At 40.5% G+C, this 19,916-nt stretch overlaps 1 protein-coding gene across 12 annotated transcripts in view; it reads left to right on the forward strand.

Moving 5' to 3' along the window:
- The first annotated feature begins 4,728 nt into the window (after window positions 1-4,728).
- Window positions 4,729-19,916, forward strand: part of piezo2b (piezo-type mechanosensitive ion channel component 2b) — a 105,660-nt gene continuing 90,472 nt past the window's right edge. For all 12 annotated transcript variants that reach the window (XM_078935294.1, XM_078935300.1, XM_078935298.1 and 9 more), the window contains exons 1-2: window positions 4,729-5,224; window positions 11,362-11,457. In XM_078935294.1, coding sequence (XP_078791420.1) covers window positions 5,161-5,224; window positions 11,362-11,457 — 160 coding nt within the window. In that variant the 5' untranslated portion in view covers window positions 4,729-5,160. The remainder of the gene's footprint in view (window positions 5,225-11,361; window positions 11,458-19,916) is intronic.

Genomic DNA, 19,916 nt, shown 5'->3' on the forward strand with positions numbered 1-19,916 from the left:
AAATCTCAACTACTGCGTAGAGAGTGGCGTACGCCTTCTTTTGTGCGTACGCAACGTTTATAAATGAGGCCCCTGGTCTCTGACTCTGTTTGCACTGACTCTCGCCTGGAATCTTGACTACCCCGTCTCTCTTCAGTTGATCTTATGCCTGTTATCGACTCCTACCTGCCTGACCCTGCTTTATCTTTGTGGACTTTTAGCTGAGCTAATAAAGCTGCTGCACTTGGAACCAGCCATCTGCCTGTTATTGTGACAGTTTGTCCTCTTTACACATCTGTCAGCAAGAACAAGAGGTTCAGAATCTTTTTCCACGAAACCGTATGAGGTTTTTGGGGGTTTAGCATGAATGCATGAACTTTGTCCTCTTGTCATTTAAATACTATCAAAAATACAGATGAGGACCCATGACCAGACCATGAGCTGTTTCATCACTTATGTTATTCCAACATGAGCACACAAACCGTATATTTTGCCGAGGAGCAGAGGTCTGTCAGAAACCAAGCACCTGTGTGACAAAGTAGATGTATCTACTTGTCACCTGTCTGTCATAGCTCATCATAGACACATCATGCATGTAAAGCACAATCACCAAATGTTTAAGACTGGTTTGATTTTTGTCATGTTTCTCACCTTCTCTTCCTGGTGCCCAAGGAACAAAATGGTAGCCAAGGCCTTTGCTTCCTGTTTAATAGTTGGGCACAGGAAGTGGAAAGAATTTGGATTTCTTTGTATACCTTTTGTTGTTATGATTTGAGTTCTTTGTTTAGTTATTTATGTCTTTATTTGCAGGACTTTAACTGTAGAATTTACAAGACATTTACAAGACATTTGTGTTAGATTTTTTTTTTGTTGTTGTTTAAAAGTGGCTTCCTTCCTGGGCGTGGCCAGCCAATGAACTGGAGCCCATAGAAGAGAAGGAGCTCAGTGGAAAAAGGGGGAGAGCATGAGTGAGCTGTGCAGCCAAGGTGTAACAGAGAATAAAAACCTGTTCTTGAACTCAAAAAGTCATCTGCCTCCTATGTAAACCAGGCCACTCGTGTCACATCACATTGTGACAACCCAAAAAAACTAACGAATTTAATAACCTCTTGCTTAAATTTGCAATAAAAAAAGGAGAGTCAGGAGAAATTTGCCCCAAAGCTGCACCGCAGAGGTCATTAGTTCTGAAGGGTTCATCAATAACTCTCTCTTCAGATGAATAATGAATCAAAGACAGATGTTACTTAAGATTTGCATCTACCTGTGGGATCGCATCAGCAAACCTGGACTTCAACTGGCAAAAACAAATCAGGGGCTGCCATGTAGAGCGGTTGGTTATCGATTGAAGCTGACAGCTGGTCAGGAGAGTCGATGGCGGCTCTGCTGCTCCCACACGGACGCCGCAGCAGTCGCTCTGGAGCTCCAGTGAAAAGTGGACCTTCAGGTTAGAGGTCGACAGCTTTTCATAACCTGCATTTGGCTATTTGTTTATGTCACAGGTTCTGTTTGGGTCAAAATGTGATTCAGTGCAGTAAAAGCAGGACCTTTGTTGCTCCAGCAGCTCAGTTTTTTCCACATGAAGGCACAGCGGTGTCGTTTGGATCAGCTCTGGCGCCTCCGGCCTTTCCTCGCTCTCATCATGCACATCAGAGAAACTGCAGTCTGGATCAATACAGGCATAAAGCAGTGGAAGTTAGCTTGACTGATTGGTGCAGTTTTGGATGGTCAGGTTTGGAGGATTTTTTTTTCTCATAAACAAACTCATGATCAGATTTTCAGCTTTTTTGTCTACTGAGTTCATTAACTGCTTTGAATTTCTATTTTTTAGCATCAGAATTGCCTTGTAGTTTAAGTTTTCCTCTCATTTTCGGGAAGTATTCATTTCCAAATTACATTTAGACTTTTGAAATAAAGATTGCTACAAGAATATCTTGCCTGTTTGTAAATAAAAAATTAAAATGAGACAAAATTAAAACTTTTTATGTTCTCTTTTATTTTAATGAGTTCTTTACTGATCTGCTCAGGTGAATCCAGAGGGGCCTCTCTCTGTGTGAGTCAGCAAAGCGGATCAGCTCCAGCCAACTTTCTAAAGAACATTTTGGACATTTTTTGTGACTCAGTGCTGACTCAAGGTCAAATTGATGATGGAAAATAGAATCATTCGTGCGTATTTTTGTCAGTTCTAAATTGATAGTCTGTGACGTATTTAAAAACCTAAGTTGGGATTTCTTTGGCAACAGATAAACGCCTGAAGTTCGTGATCCTACGATGACGCTTTCCTCTCCTGATGAGCGTCTTCCATGAGGAAGGGCCCAGCCCAGCTCTCCTGATGACCAGTTTGGAGGATGTCGACATGCAGGATGAGAAGGTCATCTTTTCCTTTTCCTGCTCTCAGATGACAGAGGATGTCCTAAGTGTTTGGGTCAGATGGTCAGTTCTCTGTAGTCCAACGCTGTCAGACTTCATAGATGTCTCAGCAGCTGTGATCAGACGACTCTTCACTCATTCTGTCTCCACACTTGTTGATTCTTCAGCCCAACCCGACTCAGTTCCAGATCTGATTACATTCAGCTCAGCCACAGCTCCCCAAGACACACTCACTCATGCTTTTAACATTTGCCAAGCATTCCTTTTTAGCATTTTTTGATGTAAGGATACTTCAGGAAAAAAAAAGAACCACAGCTCAGCCACATTACATTTAAGCACATTTTCCTGTTGATTACATCTCCTTTTATTCCAGCTGATTTATTATATCCTACTTGTTCTGAACATGATATCTGCAGGGCCTGTGGCAGACTGGTGACCTGGTCAGGGTGAACCCCGCCTTCACCCAACAGTAGCTGGTTTGGCTCCAGCAGCTTCGTGACTCCAACAGGAGTCAAGGGGCTCTGGTGCCTCCTGTGAATCTTTGGTTGAAGAAAAATAAAACGTTTCTAATTTAAAAAATTCACCATAAAGTAAAAAGTAAGTATTGAAGGAAAAAAAATCTGATCAAACTTTATTCAACTTATTCAAAATTAGTTGAAGGATAGTACATACTACAAGTCGAACTAAAACAGTTTGACAGAGTTTTGTGAGTCATGTACCACAAAAGACATTTAGAAGTAAGTGGGTACAATCATAATTAAGGTTGACATTATTTTTGAACAAACAATGATTTAAAGTCCACCTTAAGGTTAAATAATATGGCTAGGGTCACTTAATTAGCTTTATTAAATGTTTAGGTTTACACATTTCTGGCTGAGATGCACATCTGCTGTTTCCTTTTGCAGACATCCCCCTACCTTCTATTACCTTTGCTGCATGGACAGGATTGTGTCTTTTATTTTGAAGGGAAGTCATGTCAACTTCTGTGAAAACTATTTCGTATTCATTAAAAGGCTATTTTCTTTTTATGATTATGGTTTTTTTTTTTTGTAAAAAGTAGTTCACTTATATTTTAAATAAATATTTATTGATATAACTCTTTTCCCCCAACATGACACAAATGTACACCAATATTTATCATGATAGTAACAATAACAAAAACAAATCAGTGTTTTTATATTTTTAGAGGGGGGAGGCAGACTTTGAGGCTCATTCTGGAGAAAATTGACCCGAAATATCTGTACTTCACTCCTGTTCCCAGTTTTATTCTCATCAAAATTTCCTTTCATCATTTCATTTATTCATTAATAGGGAACCTTCCACCACCATTCAAGGAGGCCCGAAGTGCTGCAAACAATATTACATCAATGAATGAAAGAAAATGCAAAAACGATAAAAACAATTAGACAGGAATCAAGAAGAAAACCTTAAAAAAACAACTATTAAACAAAAAATTAAAGAATAGTAATAAAAGGTCAGGTTGGCAGAAACGAAGGCACAGTATGTGGAGGAACAGTTTAGTTTTAAAACGGGTAGAATTCTATTAAGAAAAAAAAACTTTACAATTGATCTTTTTTGTTCATGTGGAGCTCAGTCTGACTTGTACAGCACAAAAGGAAAATATGACTCTCCTCCAATTGTTTTGCTTTTTGGCTTCAGAGTTACAGTTTTGTTTAAAAAAACAGCCTGAATGAGTGCCTTTGAGCAGCATCTGGAAGCAGGAAGACAGGAAGACAGAACAAAGCGGAGGAAGTGAGCGTCAGGAGAAAGGAAGAGCTCCAGAGGAAAATGTCTCCAGATCAAACAAATGTTGTTCAAATTCAACTCAAACACCAAAATTTAGAGGGTGGATGTATTTTGTTTGTCCAATGACTTAAAGGTAATATTGCTGATTGTGATAAAAATCGTGAAAGGATGAGTTTATCTGCGGCGTGTAGTTCACTTTTCTAACCAGTAGATGTCACTGTTTCTCTCTAAACTCCATCAGGGCTAAGGTCAGCTTGCAGTGGAAGTCAGAGGTCCTCCTCTAAACTACTTCTGCTCTGTTGATGTCAACAGGTTTCGCGCTTCCTGTCAAACGGCGGGAATGCGCTTTTGTGGAACCTCATCGATGCTGCGGAGAACGCTTTTTTTCAAACTTGGAGCACTTCCATCCATCTGCCGTCCCACCTCTTGGTTCCAATTATTTCAGGGGGCCGGGTCTGGAGCTATTCGCTCACTTCTGATTGGCTGAACCCCCTGTCACTCTCCTGTGTGGCTTTATCCGCTTGTTGGTGAGGAGAGTCTACGCCAGAAGTCAGAAAGTCACATTTCTCCAAGATTTCGCAGGTTATCGACCTCCCGGATTTGGTTTCTGCGGCTTCCGTCAAAGACCCCCAGTAAAGAGCTGTAGTGAAGACAGTGGAACTGCTCCTAATTGATATAATTGGGTTGTTAGAAAAGAAAAAAGTGGGGTGAATTACTTGAGGACTTGTTGGCTCCATTCTTCTTTCTTTGCGCGGGTTCCCAGCGCCGCTGTTTTGCGCACCTGAGAGCGCAGCCGCTCCGCCACAGCAGCATGACCTCGGCGCAGCCGTGATCCGTTATGGTTCTCTATCATGGTGACATTACTTGTGGGGGGAGAAACCTGCAGCAGCAGCGGACCTCGGACCTGGCCGGAGTCCAGGTGTCATCAGCAGGGGGGAGCCGACGCGGCCGTGCGGGACAGGCTGTCGGAGTTTGACGGAGCGCGGGAGTCTGGGATGCGACAGCAACTTTAGAGAGACATTCTCCCGCTTCTCCGACCAGGGCTGCACGCCGGCTGCACACACAGTCATGGCCTCTCAGGTGGTGTGCGGGCTGATATTCAGGCTGCTCCTGCCGATGTGTCTCTCAGCCGGTGAGTTTCCCCCTCATCTGTCCTGCATCCACCCAGGTGGAGTTACACCATCAGTTATCCGTTAATTATACTAAGAATCCGTCTCATCAATGATGTTGATTAAGGGATCACGCGCATTTGATCCTTTTTTATCAGGATGCTGGAAGTTTCTGTTTGACCTCATGATGCTGGAGGTTCATCCTCCTGAAGATTGCGCACAGATCCACTGCTGTCCTTAACTGTGTTTTTATACAAAAAAAAGAAACCTGTTGCATTTAGAAACGTTTTGTGATTGTTAAAAGTTATTTAAATGACAGATTTGTTTTTATTTAGTCTCCCTCTGAGTGGAGCACAACCTAATTGCAGTGCGCAGAGGATGTGTGGCTGGATTGCATCACAGCACAGTGTGGAGATGCTTGTGTGATTTCTCTCCTGGTTTTGACTGTTGTTCGTCAGGCAGCTCTTGACTCACTGTTGGGTCTGTTTTCCTCTAAATTGCAGGAGGAGTTTGTTTACAGGTTCCTCCACCTTGTTAAAAAAGAAATAAAAAGAGCTCCACTCACTTATTAAAGGTTTCCAGCTGATCCACTCATTTGCTGTGCAGATGTAGGTGATTCATTCTGGCTGTTTGGTTTTGGACACACGAGGATGCAGCAGCTGCAGCTGAGCTCGCACCTTCAAGCAGAGCTAACTTGTAGCTATAATTCTGTGGTAGGCCGCAGGCGAGAAGTGATTATTTTGCAAGTGTCGCTGAGGTTCCATTGTGGTGTCTGTGTGAGGCGGAGGTACTTTAAAGACTAACGGCAGGCTTTCCAGAGATAAAGGCCACTCAGTTTCACCATAATGCAGCGCTCCACAGGCCGATGCACCCAAAAGCAATTAGGAGGCCAAGCATTGTCTACATTAATTCATGGAAAGTCGTTTTAACAGTATGAATTAATAATGTGGTTGTAAGGGAGAGAAGAAACGCCTTCCCTTTTATCGTAAACATACCTTTAATATTTGATGCGTTTTCAAAGTGCCAATGAGCTCCTGTCAAACTCCACAGCTCTGAAAGGCTACTGACAGGTGGAGAAAGACACACATTCCCTTCATTCGTGCTAATTAGACGTTTTTTTTTCTGTTATCTCAGAGCTCAGTTCGGATAAAATACTGGAAAATACATCTCCTAAAAATCAAATCGACCTTTGCTGTAATAATTCTGATGTGTGTCATGCATGCTGCTTTTCATGTGCTAGTGACAGAGCCGCCTGATGACGCTTCACAGTCGCCGTTTCCTGTTGGCCATCTGACAGCACCTCTATTGAGACGCACACAGCTGCTAGGCCCATAGGTACACAATCCCCTCCAGCAACACACGAGCAGGAGCTCCCCACTGCAGTTTTCTGATCAAACAGTCTGCTGTTTATGTGTTCACTGGCAGAGTTTAGAGAACATCAAGAGGAGGAACTTTAGTCCCATCAGGTGTTGAAACTGTCGTGTGAGGAGCAGTGAGTCAGGGCGCTTTGATGGTAACAGAGGTCACGTGCACGCGCTCCGGCGCCAGCAGCATCTGTGGGATCAGGATGGACACGGACAGAGAAAAATCCATACGGATCCGAGAACTTTATCTAAACCCCAGTGATGGGACTTTAAAATGGAAAACAAGGACAAATGATGCGCTGGGTGACAAGTACTTCAGTTTCTCCTCCCAATGAATCACCTAAAACACATTTGATTTATTAGTAAACTAAGCAGTTTGGCTTTGATACCACAAGGATTCTTTTACAAAAGAAATGAATCAAAAGGTTTTTAAATGCGTAAAAAATGTGATTATCATATTTAAACATTTTTTAAAGATTGCAGTATTACGTCAAAGCAACAAATTTGACTTAATTTAAGCAAAATAACTAAAACTGTTGTTTTTTTTGCGGAGTTTAGCCTTGAAAGGGTTGATGTTCTCCTCCGTCAGGGGCACCAAACCCGAGTCCTGCAGGGTGGTGTCCTGCTGATGTTTTCTGGATCAGTTGAACTTTGTGAGTCCGAAGCTGTGAGTTCAGCTACAAGCCACACTAACCATGAGGAAAAAGCTGCGGCTTCAATGGTTCAGAGACTGCGATGTGTGTGGTTTTTGCTTTTTGCTAAACATAAAAACTACGTTTCCTACAGTTCTGCCTGTAAATTGAAACGAGATTCGTGCAGCTCAATACGAATAGAGGACATCAATTTGACAAAAATGAGAGGTAGTTTGGTGTGCAAATATGCAATTTATGAATCGAAATAGTAGAGGTAACGTATTAAAAAAAGAAAAACATTCAAAAAATAAATAGAGGGTGCTTTTTATCCTCTTTTCTTGCATTCATTTTCAGATAAATCATGTTGCTTACAGTATTATAAAGAAAGACTTGGAAATGAACTAATTCAGTTTAGCACATAAAAGTTTGCAGGAAAACATGTCATGTTTTTTTGTGTGACTCGCATGCTTTATCCGTGTTATTCAATGATTTGATCAACATACCAAATCTGATAATTCAACACTATCCTATTATTTTGCAAAACACTAAGAAATTCAGCCCTCGTCTGCTGCTAGAAGTGAACACGTTCATGCGGTCAGAAATCTGGAACTTTTTGCAGACGAAGCCCGCTGTGCTGGCACCGCCTCACGCCAAACTGAAACATGGAATCCATCCACTCCATAGGTTCTTCAGAAATCCTCGCATTTCTGTCATCTGCATTTCTGCTGCAGACGATTGTATTGATCCCTCAGATCTGGTTACATCTTGTTTTCTACTAATGGAGCCTTCCATAATAAACGAGTGAACATCATTTCCAACTTCCCGATTGGGAAATAATAGACGACACAGTCAGAGCCAGCTCTCTTTGTCAGAGAACAACTGTGTTGATTGGCTGCTGTCAGCTCTGGTCTGTCACAGAAATAGATTTTTCAAAGAAAAAAGTACAATATGTCCTTCAAACTGGTTTGGTTTTGGGGGCAGAGTCATCTGCTCCACTGCTGCGTGTGTTGCCCACATTTAAGCACAGTTGTGGATTCAATGATGCATTCAGTTACAGACAGGATTTTGGAATTTCACCTTTCTGCCTTGGAAACAAAAAAATTAAAAATCATAATTGGATGTCCAGGAGGAGGAGGAGCTGGAGATGTTTATTCTTTTGCTTCTTTTTATTTCTTCATTTAATTTAATTTAAAATATGTGGTTATTTTTTTTTTTAAACTCATATAGTAAGACAAAAAACTGCATCAATAATAAGTCAGAAATAAAAATGTTCATCATAATTTCAGGATTTATGAAACAGATTATGAACAATTGTTAGTATTTTGGTTTCAAACCAGTTTAGCTTTAAAGGCACATTTCGTGACATCCAGTCAAAATACTTCCAGATTGAATCCACCTCCCAAAAACCGGCAAGTTTTCAGTTATCTTCAGGGTTTTCATTCAAGCGCTTCTCTAACATCCAACGCTTTTTAAAATACACTCCAACCTGAGAACCACTTTACAGATAAACATCTTCAGGAAGAGACGTTTGCTCTCTAGCTCCTGAAAGATGTTCAAATGTTGAGGTTTTATGATGGATGAATGAAGCTGATGTCAGATTTAAGAGACACTGACGTGTTCAAAACATCAAATTCAACTGGTTTGAAGACGTTTGGCCTGTCATCCGAGCGGCCGCTCGGATGACAGGCCAAACGTGTTCAAACCAGTTGAATTCTTTTCAGAACATTTCATTTTATCACGATTTGGATGACTGAGAATCTATACAGACTTTATGGCTTTTCTCAAAAAATCCCTAAATTCCTGTCTTATCTCCCTGTGCTCGGTTTATCCCGGCACTGCAGGGCCTCCGTTATTTATTTATGATTTCTTAAAGTTGGATAGCTTCTTTCCCTCCATGTGTCTTTCAGTGTGTGATAAGCGCTCCTGCAGGGAGAAACAAAAGCCCAATTCAGCTTTGAATGGGGATTTTTTCTTTTAGCAATAATCCCACGTCTGAAGTTTTATTTTCCTGAGACGGTGAGTCACACGGCAGAGGAAAACGGTCAGGCAGGGCTGTGGTCAAGTATCTGCAGACCAGCGTCTAAAGCAGACACTCAAAAACCCGGGAAGATGGATTAATGGGATCATCAACACAACGAGTATTTTGAAACTAAGTAAAGGCAGATTGAATAGAAATTAGGTAAAAAGTAATTGGGCAGATGTTAAAACGAAACAAATGTAAGAAGTTTGCGTCTCATCAGCCTGAAAGCTTTTATGTCCTTTTTGTCTTTGTAGAAGAAGAAAAAACAATAACCATTAAGCTCCTTTTATTGGTTGAATGCTTTATAGCTTTCAACCCATTGTTTTCCTGTTTCTCTTTCTTTAATATAGTATTTTTCGCCATTTTTTTAAACTTAACTCCTACGATTTTTCAGCTATTTTAACAATTCAACTATTCAAATGTTCTTTTTCTAGCTATGACTTTTGATCCTTCAAATCCTTAAACCTTTCAAGATATTCCAGGATTTTTGCCTCCATTGAAAACCATGGGGAATCCTTGGTGCAGAAGCTCGCTGGCATTTTTCACTAAAATATCTTTTTTGTTATTGTGCTGTTTTCACTTAATTATAGTCAAATTTGTTCTTTTTTTTTCTTTTTGTGACAATTATTACCCTTTAAGTTTCATTTTTCTTCAGCAGTACAGCATTCAACCCTGCATTTTCTCCTGGAAATGCAGCTCCTTCTAGTTTCTAATGTCATTGCATTTGCGGTTTGGCCGTCTTGCGTCAAAGGTCATAACAGAAATCTGCAGATGTTTGTGATTTGCCCAGAGACGGCATGCAGGCCCCACGGCCTTTACTGACTGTTGTTGGCCTTTCCTGAAAGCTCAGTATCTGACTGCAGAGAGAAACGGGGGTCCTGCCCTTACCTCTCTGAGGGAGAAGCCAGAGCCAAGTCAGATGTCCATGAATAGCTCCATTGACTGTGCAAAGACAAATAAAAGCACAATTTTCTGCAGTTATGTGTAATTTTTCTGCTGCAGCTCCAGTAGCTGCCGATGGCGGCGACTTGGATGATAAGTGGCGCGGACGGGCGGGTTGTAAACTCTGAGCTTGTTGATATAACAGTAAAGAGAAATATGGAGGTCAGGCGGAGTGTCCACATCCAACACTGAGTCACTGTGTGCTTCATTCCTTCTCCCACACCTGAAAAAGCTCCCAGACCCATCCCACATGGAATACTCACTTTGGAGCGTTTATCGCTGATGTGAGTGATGGAACGCTCTGCTGCTCATTTAGTTTTCCTGAAAGGCGGAAGTTGATTTTAAGGCGGCGTTGCTCATTTTGGAGGCATTAATTGATGATCACTTAGTGAGTAATGTGAGCTGTTGTAGGTAAAAGCCCAGGTCAGGTGAGCTGGTCGTTTGGTCTCAGGATCAATAATTGTTTTTTTTTCTAGAAGTCATGTTTGCCCTTAAGCATTTTTCCTTTCATCAGTGGGATTAAAGGACTTCCTGCTGGATGAGGTGTTTGAGGACGGCCTGAATCCCCTCACTGTTTTATTAGTCAAATATAGTAAGAAACTCTGGAAAAGGTTTCTGATAATGACGGTTTAGGAATGATGGTGTTCCTTAAAAAAAATTACGATTTATGTCAACTCTTTCAACCAGCAATGAACAATTTGGCAAAAGAATTTGGAAATATGAAAAATAAATACACAAGGGGGAACATTTTACTTGCAATCAGGTTTCTTTTTCAATATTTTGATTTACAAGAGTGGTGCTAGATTTCTGTATATTTAACTTGTGGCTCTTTTGTAAATAAACCTGATTAATATGTAAAAAGTTTTAAAAACCAAAATTTTTCATTTTGAACATTTTTGAATGCTCATAGTTGGAGATTTTTGCCTGGTGAAGTCTTGGTATATTTCTTTTACTGAAAAGAGCTTTTTCTTCCGTATTTGTGATGAACTTTGGGTTTTCTAAGAAGCTGGAAATACTAAATGTTATTTGGATTCAGATGAAATCAACGAAAAGAAAACCCAGCACCTTCTCCTGCTCTCCATTCATAGTTGAAGTCTGAAAAACGCAGTTTGAGGCGTTTGAGGACCCCGGGGTTCTGTACTCGGAGCAGGATTGTTGTTTTTTTTATCATCTGAAGGTGAATTCTCTTTTTTTCTCCACAGCTTGCCTTTTCAGGTACAACGTCCTGTCCTTCGTCTACCTCATCTATCTCCTGCTCATTCCACTCTTCCCAGAGCCAACAAGCACAACAATGCAAGGTAAGAGCCGCAGCTCCGTCTCTGAAGCCTCGCATCGCTTGGAGGTTTAGTTGAATTTCTTCTTCTTTAATATAAACCAGCCTCTCTCCAGGAGACCTGAATCTCCTTGTATTGAGGGTGGATTTGGCTCATAGTTCAGTCCATGAAAGCTAATACTGGTAAGTGAAGGGAAGAGTAATAAAAAAAAATCCCCTGTTAGCCAAACCTGTTCAATCGAAGCCAGAATGAAAGAGTATTTGATGAGTATTGACACTGGAGATGAAGGTTTGGCTTTATTGGTGCAGATACAGCTCATAATAAACAATAAAAACCTGAGCACATATGCTGTCATTTGATACCTAAAAGAAACTGTAGGGGTTCTACAAAGAAGAAAAAAGGAGAAAAAGTTGGGGTGTTTTTAATTTTTTTAACTGCTTTAGTGACTGCAAAGTTGTCTCTGATAGTTTTATGTAGTTTTTAAGGGCCATTGTCGGTGTTATATCTGAGTCCTCTGGTTTGGAGAAGCAGAAAGAAAGCCGTTTTTAAAGCCGGCAAACAAGCCGCTGTATTCATGACCGCGCAGAAATGATTCATCCCTCCGAAATATGAATCACAATGAAGCTCAGTGGTTTTTCAAAAGCGACTGAGGTGGCTGTTCTCCTCACAGATGATGAATGTGAGGTTGCAGCCACGTCTTCATGCTCTCGCCACACCACAAAATGCTAAACAGCAAAGCTCCCAGACCTCTGCAGCTACAAAATGGGTTTCTGCTGAAAACCACCAACATTCTTTAATAATACATAAACCCTTTCTTTCGCACAGAACAACGACCTGTCTGAGATTCATCTGCCGGCTCCAGCAGACATAACAGTTAGGAAGTTAAGAGGCAAGAAAGAGACAGGAGGGGAAAAGTGGACCACTTATGTCCTCATCAATAGTTAAAGAGAGGAGGCGCCTGGAGTCAGGAAGCTCACCTGTCTGAGCACTTTAATGTGTGCTTTCATTTGAAACATGATCCGTTTTTATTTCTCAAATCTTAACCCAGAACCTGAAACTTTACGTTTGCTGATCAGGAGTGTTTTTACATCGAGAACTTCTAAATCCAACAGTAAAAAAGTCAAAAATGCATTGCCTTTAGAGCATTAAAACTAACGAAGGGAATGAAAATGTGTACAAGTGTTACAGTAACCTTCACCTCTTTAACTCATATATTCTAAATATTGTAGGTTTGGTTTCTGAGGGACTTTAAAATCAGGGAAATATGTTTTTAAAGGTCCTGTTATGAATGACAAAATGAAAAGTGTTGCTGCTGAGGTACTCATTTTCTGATAAAGAACAGTTAGATAACTTTAAAAATATGTTCAATCAAGTCTCAGAAAACGTCTTTCCTTTTAGTTCTATTATCGACATTTTTTGTACAACAATCAACAAATAAAAGGAAACTTGATGACTTCCAGACTGAAGTTCATTTAAAAATGAAAGAAGGCCATTTCACTTATGAACTCATAAAAGCTTCATAGCGAACAGTGGGTCACATCCGATGGGTCACGGTGGGTCACAAAACACCCTCTGGTCACAGTTGGTGTCCACCATCAATCACAGGCTTTGGTCACAAAATATTGGTTCTACCATAAATCCAGTTTTAATCAGAAATTATTCAAAATCAAGTCATTTAAAGTCCATTCTGACCCTCTTTTAAACTTTTTCCAAAGCGTCCCCAGTGATCTTTTAATTGTGATGAAGCTGTTTTTAGCCAAAATCCATAAACCTGTGTCATTTTCTAAGGCTTAGTTTCTGCAGAGCGCCAGGAGTTCAGAAATTCACCTCTGAGTTTTAGACGGGACTGCTGGTTTGGAGAAACCCCGCCCCCCTATCTACCCCTTCCCGTTGCTGAGAGCTCTCTCTATTTGGAGCAGCCCAGCACATTTTCTATGTAACAAACAGTATTTTTTCAGAAATGCAATTTCAATCTGAATTTTCTTCATTATATGTCCTTCATCATCAGAAAAATGCTACAAGAACGTCTTAAAAACACACTTTTCACCAGAGCCGATCTTTAATAATTATTTTGATTTCTGACGGGAATTTAACATTCTGGCTAAATTCAATTTGTTTTCCTGAAGAAAACTGTTATCCTAAGATGTTTTTTACTTGCTTGGACAAATCATAAGTCTACAGAAGAAAAGCTTCCTGATGAGTAGGAAACACTTTAACAGACTTGATGCAGAAGCTTGAAGATGTTTCTGATTTTCAGATGCATACCGATGCTCAAATGTTGTATCCAGATGCAGAAAACAGTCGACCAAATTAATCATGGTACCTGTTAGGAGTCAATTAATAATGTGTACAACAGCAAAAGTGTATTATTATAGTTCACTGAGTCGTTGGGGCCGAGGCTGCGTCTGGTTTCCACAGCTTTAACGCTTAAAAATTCTTTTTGATCAGAAATGTTGCTTTGACATGGAGAGTAAACTTTCCACAGCCCCGACTCTTCATCGGAGATGTGTAATGTTGACACGATCACACTCCGTATCCCACAGATAAAGCAAAGGCCAGGGGCGACAAAAAGTGTGAGTTACTTCTTGAGTGTTACATGTCGGGACTGGCTTCCCGTCTGTCTGCCTCCGCCGTCTGTCATCAGGGAGGGGGTCGCAGCTGGAGAGAACCAACATGAGGAAGTTACAACACGATCTCAGAGATAGCTCTGTTTTTATCAGATAAGGAGTTATCCTGTATGATCTTTATTCAGTCAAACATTAAAGGCCATTAAGGAGAACAGATTAGTCATATTTTCTTTTTTTCCCCTTTTAAATTCAAAAAAGCAAAAAAAAAACACAAAAGAATTTCAGGCTCTCTGTTAAAACCATTGAAGAAACTGAAAGACTGCATCATAAAAACCCAGTTTTTGGAACAATAGGGACATTTCCTTATATTTCTATTCTAATAGGGCCCATACTATTTTAAAACACAGAATAAATCTGACATTTATGTAATTTAACACATAAGGCAATTTTGCTAAATAGTTCAAGAAGACATGAAGTTGACAGTTTTTATGGTTAGTTTTTACTTCGATAAGTATTGGCTACAATCAAATTAAACCAAAGGTCAGCCATGAATAATTCACGAGGTGCAATTTTCTTTTAAAAGCCACAGATGTGCTGTGTTCCTTGGGATGTTTCAACAGAGAACACTCCTTCTGCCAGCTCAGGACAAAGCCTGGTTCATGTGGCTGCAGTCACTTGGTGTTGTTGTAATTGCACTATTTATCCATCCATCCCCTTTAGGCTTTTAATTCTCAGGCCCGGTCAACACAGTATAATCTCCTATCTTATTAAAGGGCCTATATCATGCAAAATCAACTTTTTTCAGCTTTTAAAACCTCGTTTCCACTGAGTGGTACCGTCCGGTCTGGTTTAGAATGGTCCAAGCAATTCAGGTGTGAGAGTTTCCACTCAAAGTTGAACCGTCACGGCGCATGCGGGGGTGAAGCTGACAACAACAACAACAATGGCGGTCATCCAGCAGCTCATTTTTTCGCTTGGATTTTGATTCTTCATGGATACAAAGCATTTAATGTTGTTTGAGTGAAGACTCAGATTAAAGCCGCTTTCTTTTGTTGTTGTGACCTTCAGCCAATCAACGGGTTTTCGACATTAGCTCCGCCCTAACCGTACTGTGACAATGTGACATCACAAAGTGAGGAACCGCCCCTTTCAGGAGGAGTCTGCGCTGCCAGCCCCCGCCCCCAGACTAACACACACGTCCACTTTCTCCACTAAACGCTTTCCTTCTATTTGAACAATATACGCATCCATCTTTGCAAAACTTCGGATGTTCTTTGTTTTCGGTGAAAAGAGACGCTGCTGAGGCCAACTCTGGGCTGACTTCATGAAATGTATGGCATCCACAAGAAGGTGGAGCCTCATTGATCGAGTCGTCTTTCGTTCGGGTAGGAAAATGAGCTTAAAAAATAACTCATTCGTTATTCGTTATTTAGTGTCCCAAAGGTAATATATTATCATAAACTGCATATGGATATAGTTAACTCTGATGGGCTTAGAAAAACATGATGTGCTCTTAAAACCATTAAAAGAAACCTTCTCTCTGAGGAGCGTTTTGTTGTTTGTGTTTTATCAGTTGTAATTTCATGCTTAGAAAGTTGGGCCTGTTAAAAACATGCTGTCATGATACCTGGTATGTACACTGAAGTTGTCTGTTTCCTGTCCTGTGCGTCTTGGAGACGAACCAGGCCATGGACCGCGTGACTCTATTAGGTTTTTATCGTCAAACAGACTTATTGGTCAAGCAGAACAATTGCTTCTGTTTAGAAGACCCATAAAATCTACTCTTGGGAGAGTATTTGGAGGCTTAAATAACAAACCTCTTATTTAGGATGAGCGTCACCAGACCAGAGTGGCGTTAAGAAAACAAAAAAGTTCTGTTAGAAACAGGAAAAGAGACACCAGAGCCAAAGAAGTTACATTGTCCTGAACTTTTAAGACCAATCTGGAAGCAGACGTTTGCTAAAATTGCTCATTTCTTGTATTTACTGGCATTCTTTACCTTTATTGTGAAATCCCCAGGAGTGCAATGGGAAATTAGCACAAATTGGTTTAACTCACTTAATGAGCCTGATGTGCTGTGTTGCTGTGCACACGGTGATAGCGTTGGGGCCCGAGGCTGAGCTGCAGCGCCTCACTTTAGCCTGGAGGCCGTACTGTACTATCATAAAGCTGTTTTAGTTCCACAAAAGGATGCAATAACTTTTAACGAGGTGGAAATGCTGCACCTTAATTAACTTCTAGACCAGACTGTAGATATTTGTGACGTTTTACGGCTGACGGCACACCACAAAACAAAACCGACACTTGTTTTGTTATCCGAAAAACAAAACCGTTAGAGACCGTTTTTTGGGGGAAAGAAAGAGATCTTGGATGTTGTTCGGTTGAGAATGCTCACCATAACAACTCCTGAAATTATCCCAAATACCTGTAGGTGTGCTATAAAACATCCATGTGTTGCACAGCTGTGGCAGCTGCCCAGCTCGCTCTCATCCTCCTCTAACCCCCCATCCAGGATTAGCCCTGCCACATCTGCGCTCTTAGCCTCCATTAATGAAAGACGCTGTCTTCATCCACACCTTTACCCTGCTCCTACAGCCAAATCTGCTTATGAAACCCAAGAAAAGCCAAGCAGAAAGGCTGGCTCTGCTCCTCTGATAATGAATCCAACTCCTAAAGGTTTTGTGGTCCACCGGAGTGTTTATTAAACTTTTGAACAGAAACAAGCTTTGCCAGCAGGTCTGAGCCAGGATATATGTCGTTATCCATGAAAAATCTCTTTGGTTTCTCTGCCAGAAACCAAAGAGATGTTATGCTTTTCTTTCAGGGAGCTAAGTCAGCATTGGATTTGAAAACCACAATTTTGAGATAACCAAGAACAGCACGGAGGTTGCAGGAGCTTCCTAATCCTGAAAAATGCAGATAGAAGTAAAATTTAAAATTTATTGAAGTAATCAGGCAAGAATAGAATAATATCATTGACTGTAAATGATAACTAGAGCGAGTGAGTGTAATGTCACCCCTACAGAATAGTTCCCTTCCAGCTCCACCCACATTCTTACACGTTGCGGACAACGCCATGTTGGAGCCAGAAATTGTCAGTAAACAGGGATTGGTCCGAGTCGGACTGGGTCATTGTTGCTATGGCAATCACTCCCACCAATCAGGAGCGAGCTTGTTGAAAAACCACACCCCTTCCACCTGAAAGCAGAGTACACAAAATCTGTCAAATGTTTGAACGTTTGACGTGGGGACCTGTGGGCACCTCCTACTTTTATTGAGGCATCTGATTGGTCGGTTTAAAACTTAAAAATATAAAAAAATAAGGATTATCAAAAGGTTGTTCGAAAAGGTATCGGGTCCAGAACGGTTCTTCTGATCAATAGAATGACTGACTAACAACTGTTTATTTCTCTATAGACGTCTAAGGGATTTGGCTTCTTGGAGCTAGCGGGTACTTCCTGTTCGAAACGCCAGGGGGGAGGAGTCTCTCAGTCAAGTTCTTATATACAGTCAATGATTAATATGGAAAATAGAAAAAACGCTGGGCGGTCCATAAGCTCCCTGCTCCGCTCCACAACAGGGAGGGAAAGGGGGCGGCAGGGTTGATCCACAGCAACAAGGTGAACTCCTGCCGTTCTGCAGAAACTATGTCCACGAAAAATGAAGGGTTTTTTTTCTTTCTAAAAATGGCATGATCCTGGTTAAAAGAGCACTGACAATAGATCAAAGCACGATCAGTGGGACTTTAAAGTTCTGCTGAAGCATGTTGACTGATTTGTGGACCTAAAGGTTCTGTTGGAGAACTCCTGGAACAAAGCCATGACTGATAGTAAATTGTGACCCTGAAGTGTTTACGTTAACCCAAACTGAAACCGCTTAGATCTCTGATGTCCGTGGAAACGTGTCAGATGGGATTATCAGATAAAAGGTGACTTTTATTGACAAATAAAACTCAGAAATGAACATTTTTAATAGTTGCTGATGGTTTTTGAGACCAATTGTATAGATTAGTTGGATCATATCTACACTAATCAGGAGTTTTTAACTTTGTCTTCAATTTCACTCATATGCCCCAAGTATCAAGGACATGAGACGAAAAAAAAACATGCATTTTCCTTTTCGACACCCGTCCACCTCTGAAATCCAGCTAAACTCTTAACCAAAAAGGTGCAGAGGTCCAGCGTGTCTGCTCCGGATTCAAACCAGTGTGAGGAGCAAAGGCGGCGTCTGATCATGTTGGTGCATTTAGGATTCTAATTAAAAAATAAAAGCAAATTGTGTTTTTGCAAAATCAACTGACCGATGAAAAACTTTGATTAGCTAATCCAGACAACTTGATGAGAGTTCTTTAACACGGTCAGACAGCTAACCGTTGATCTGCGACAAAGTTAGCCGTGTGTGTCCTCATAGCAACAAGTCATTTGAACCTATGGCCGTAACACAGCCTCTGGGAGTCTTCTGTTATCTTAGTACTTTAAAAATGACTTTACATTAAACAAAAATATACCATAAATATGAGGGGTGTAACGATACGCTAACATCTCAATTCGGTTCGGTACTGCTGTTTAACCACTGTTTTATGAACTATTCTTTTATGGTTATTTATTGTGTGTGTTTTGCTACCGGACACCAGAATTTCTCCCTTGGGAGATTAATAAAGTTTTTATCTATCTATCTATTTTCTGTATTTTTTTCAGTGCAAAAAACGAAGGCAGAAAAAATTTTTTTTTCAATAATAATACATTATTGGGTCACTGTACAAGGTTAAAAATAAGAAAAAAACAGAATAAAACATCTATAAGAAATTAACAGAGTAAAACATAAATAAACATAAAGATAAACATCAATAAAACAGGATAGAAAAACAACACAAAATGAAGTTATGTTAACTGAATGGGTTAATTGTATGATTGTTTGAAGAGATGAGTCTTGAGTTTGGATTTGAACAGTCAACGCAGCTAGTTCATCATCAGCTCGGCTCTTGTTTCCCCGCTATGAGTGACAAAGCAGCTGGGTCTTACAATGCATATGCGATTTCCAGTAATTCGATACAACTATTTTCAAAATGTCTTCACAGTAAAATTTTTATTTGTTATGATTTTTAATGTTACAAACATTGACGTTTCCTCAGTATTTTCAATAATAGTCTTTTCTTTGATCCAGGTCATAATATAGAAGCGCAGTATTCATTTATGCTACAGTTTGCAACAGTCAAGGGGTGAAGCAGTTCTTTTGGGACTTTAAAGTGACCTTGAATGATGAGGTCCCCAGTTTTTGCCTCACGGGACTGAAGCGGGGACTAGGTTAAAGTAACAAACCCTGTTGGAGCCCCAGAATCTGTGTATTCAGGAGTTTTTTTTGCTGCCATCCTGACTTTTCTCTCTGCTTAGCCCTGTGATCGTTTGCTCAACATGTGAACGTTACAAGTTACCATAAAATCTCTACACGTAAAGTGACTGACACCACACAGACGATCCAAATTTTGAAATCAAACCCATGAAGATGTACAGAAAACCTTCAGTCTCCTCCAACAGGAACATTTAATTTAACTTAAGTATTTAATTTTGACCAGTCACACGCACATACACATACACACACACGCACTCACACACTGAAGGAGGAGGGTTTGGGGAGGAGACAGAGGGAGCTAAAGTTGTGTCCCTTGTCTAGGCTACCCCACCTTGGTGGGACACAGCCTTGGTAAATAAAATAAAAAAAATTTTTTTTAATTTTGAGCAAACTTGTACATGTTTAATTTTTTGCTTATTGTTTGTTATAGTTATGTTTATAGTTTTTCATGGTGAGTGGACTCATAAAACCAAGACGATCCAACATTTCCAGTTTAAGGCAGAAAAGAGTTTCATTGTGAAATCTGTAGCTAATTCCTGCTGAAGTGTGGGATTCAATAAAACCAGA

This window comes from Oryzias latipes, chromosome 17, assembly GCF_053564925.1.
Source record: "Oryzias latipes strain Hd-rR chromosome 17, Olatipes_Hd-rR_3.1".
Taxonomy (NCBI): domain Eukaryota; kingdom Metazoa; phylum Chordata; class Actinopteri; order Beloniformes; family Adrianichthyidae; genus Oryzias; species Oryzias latipes.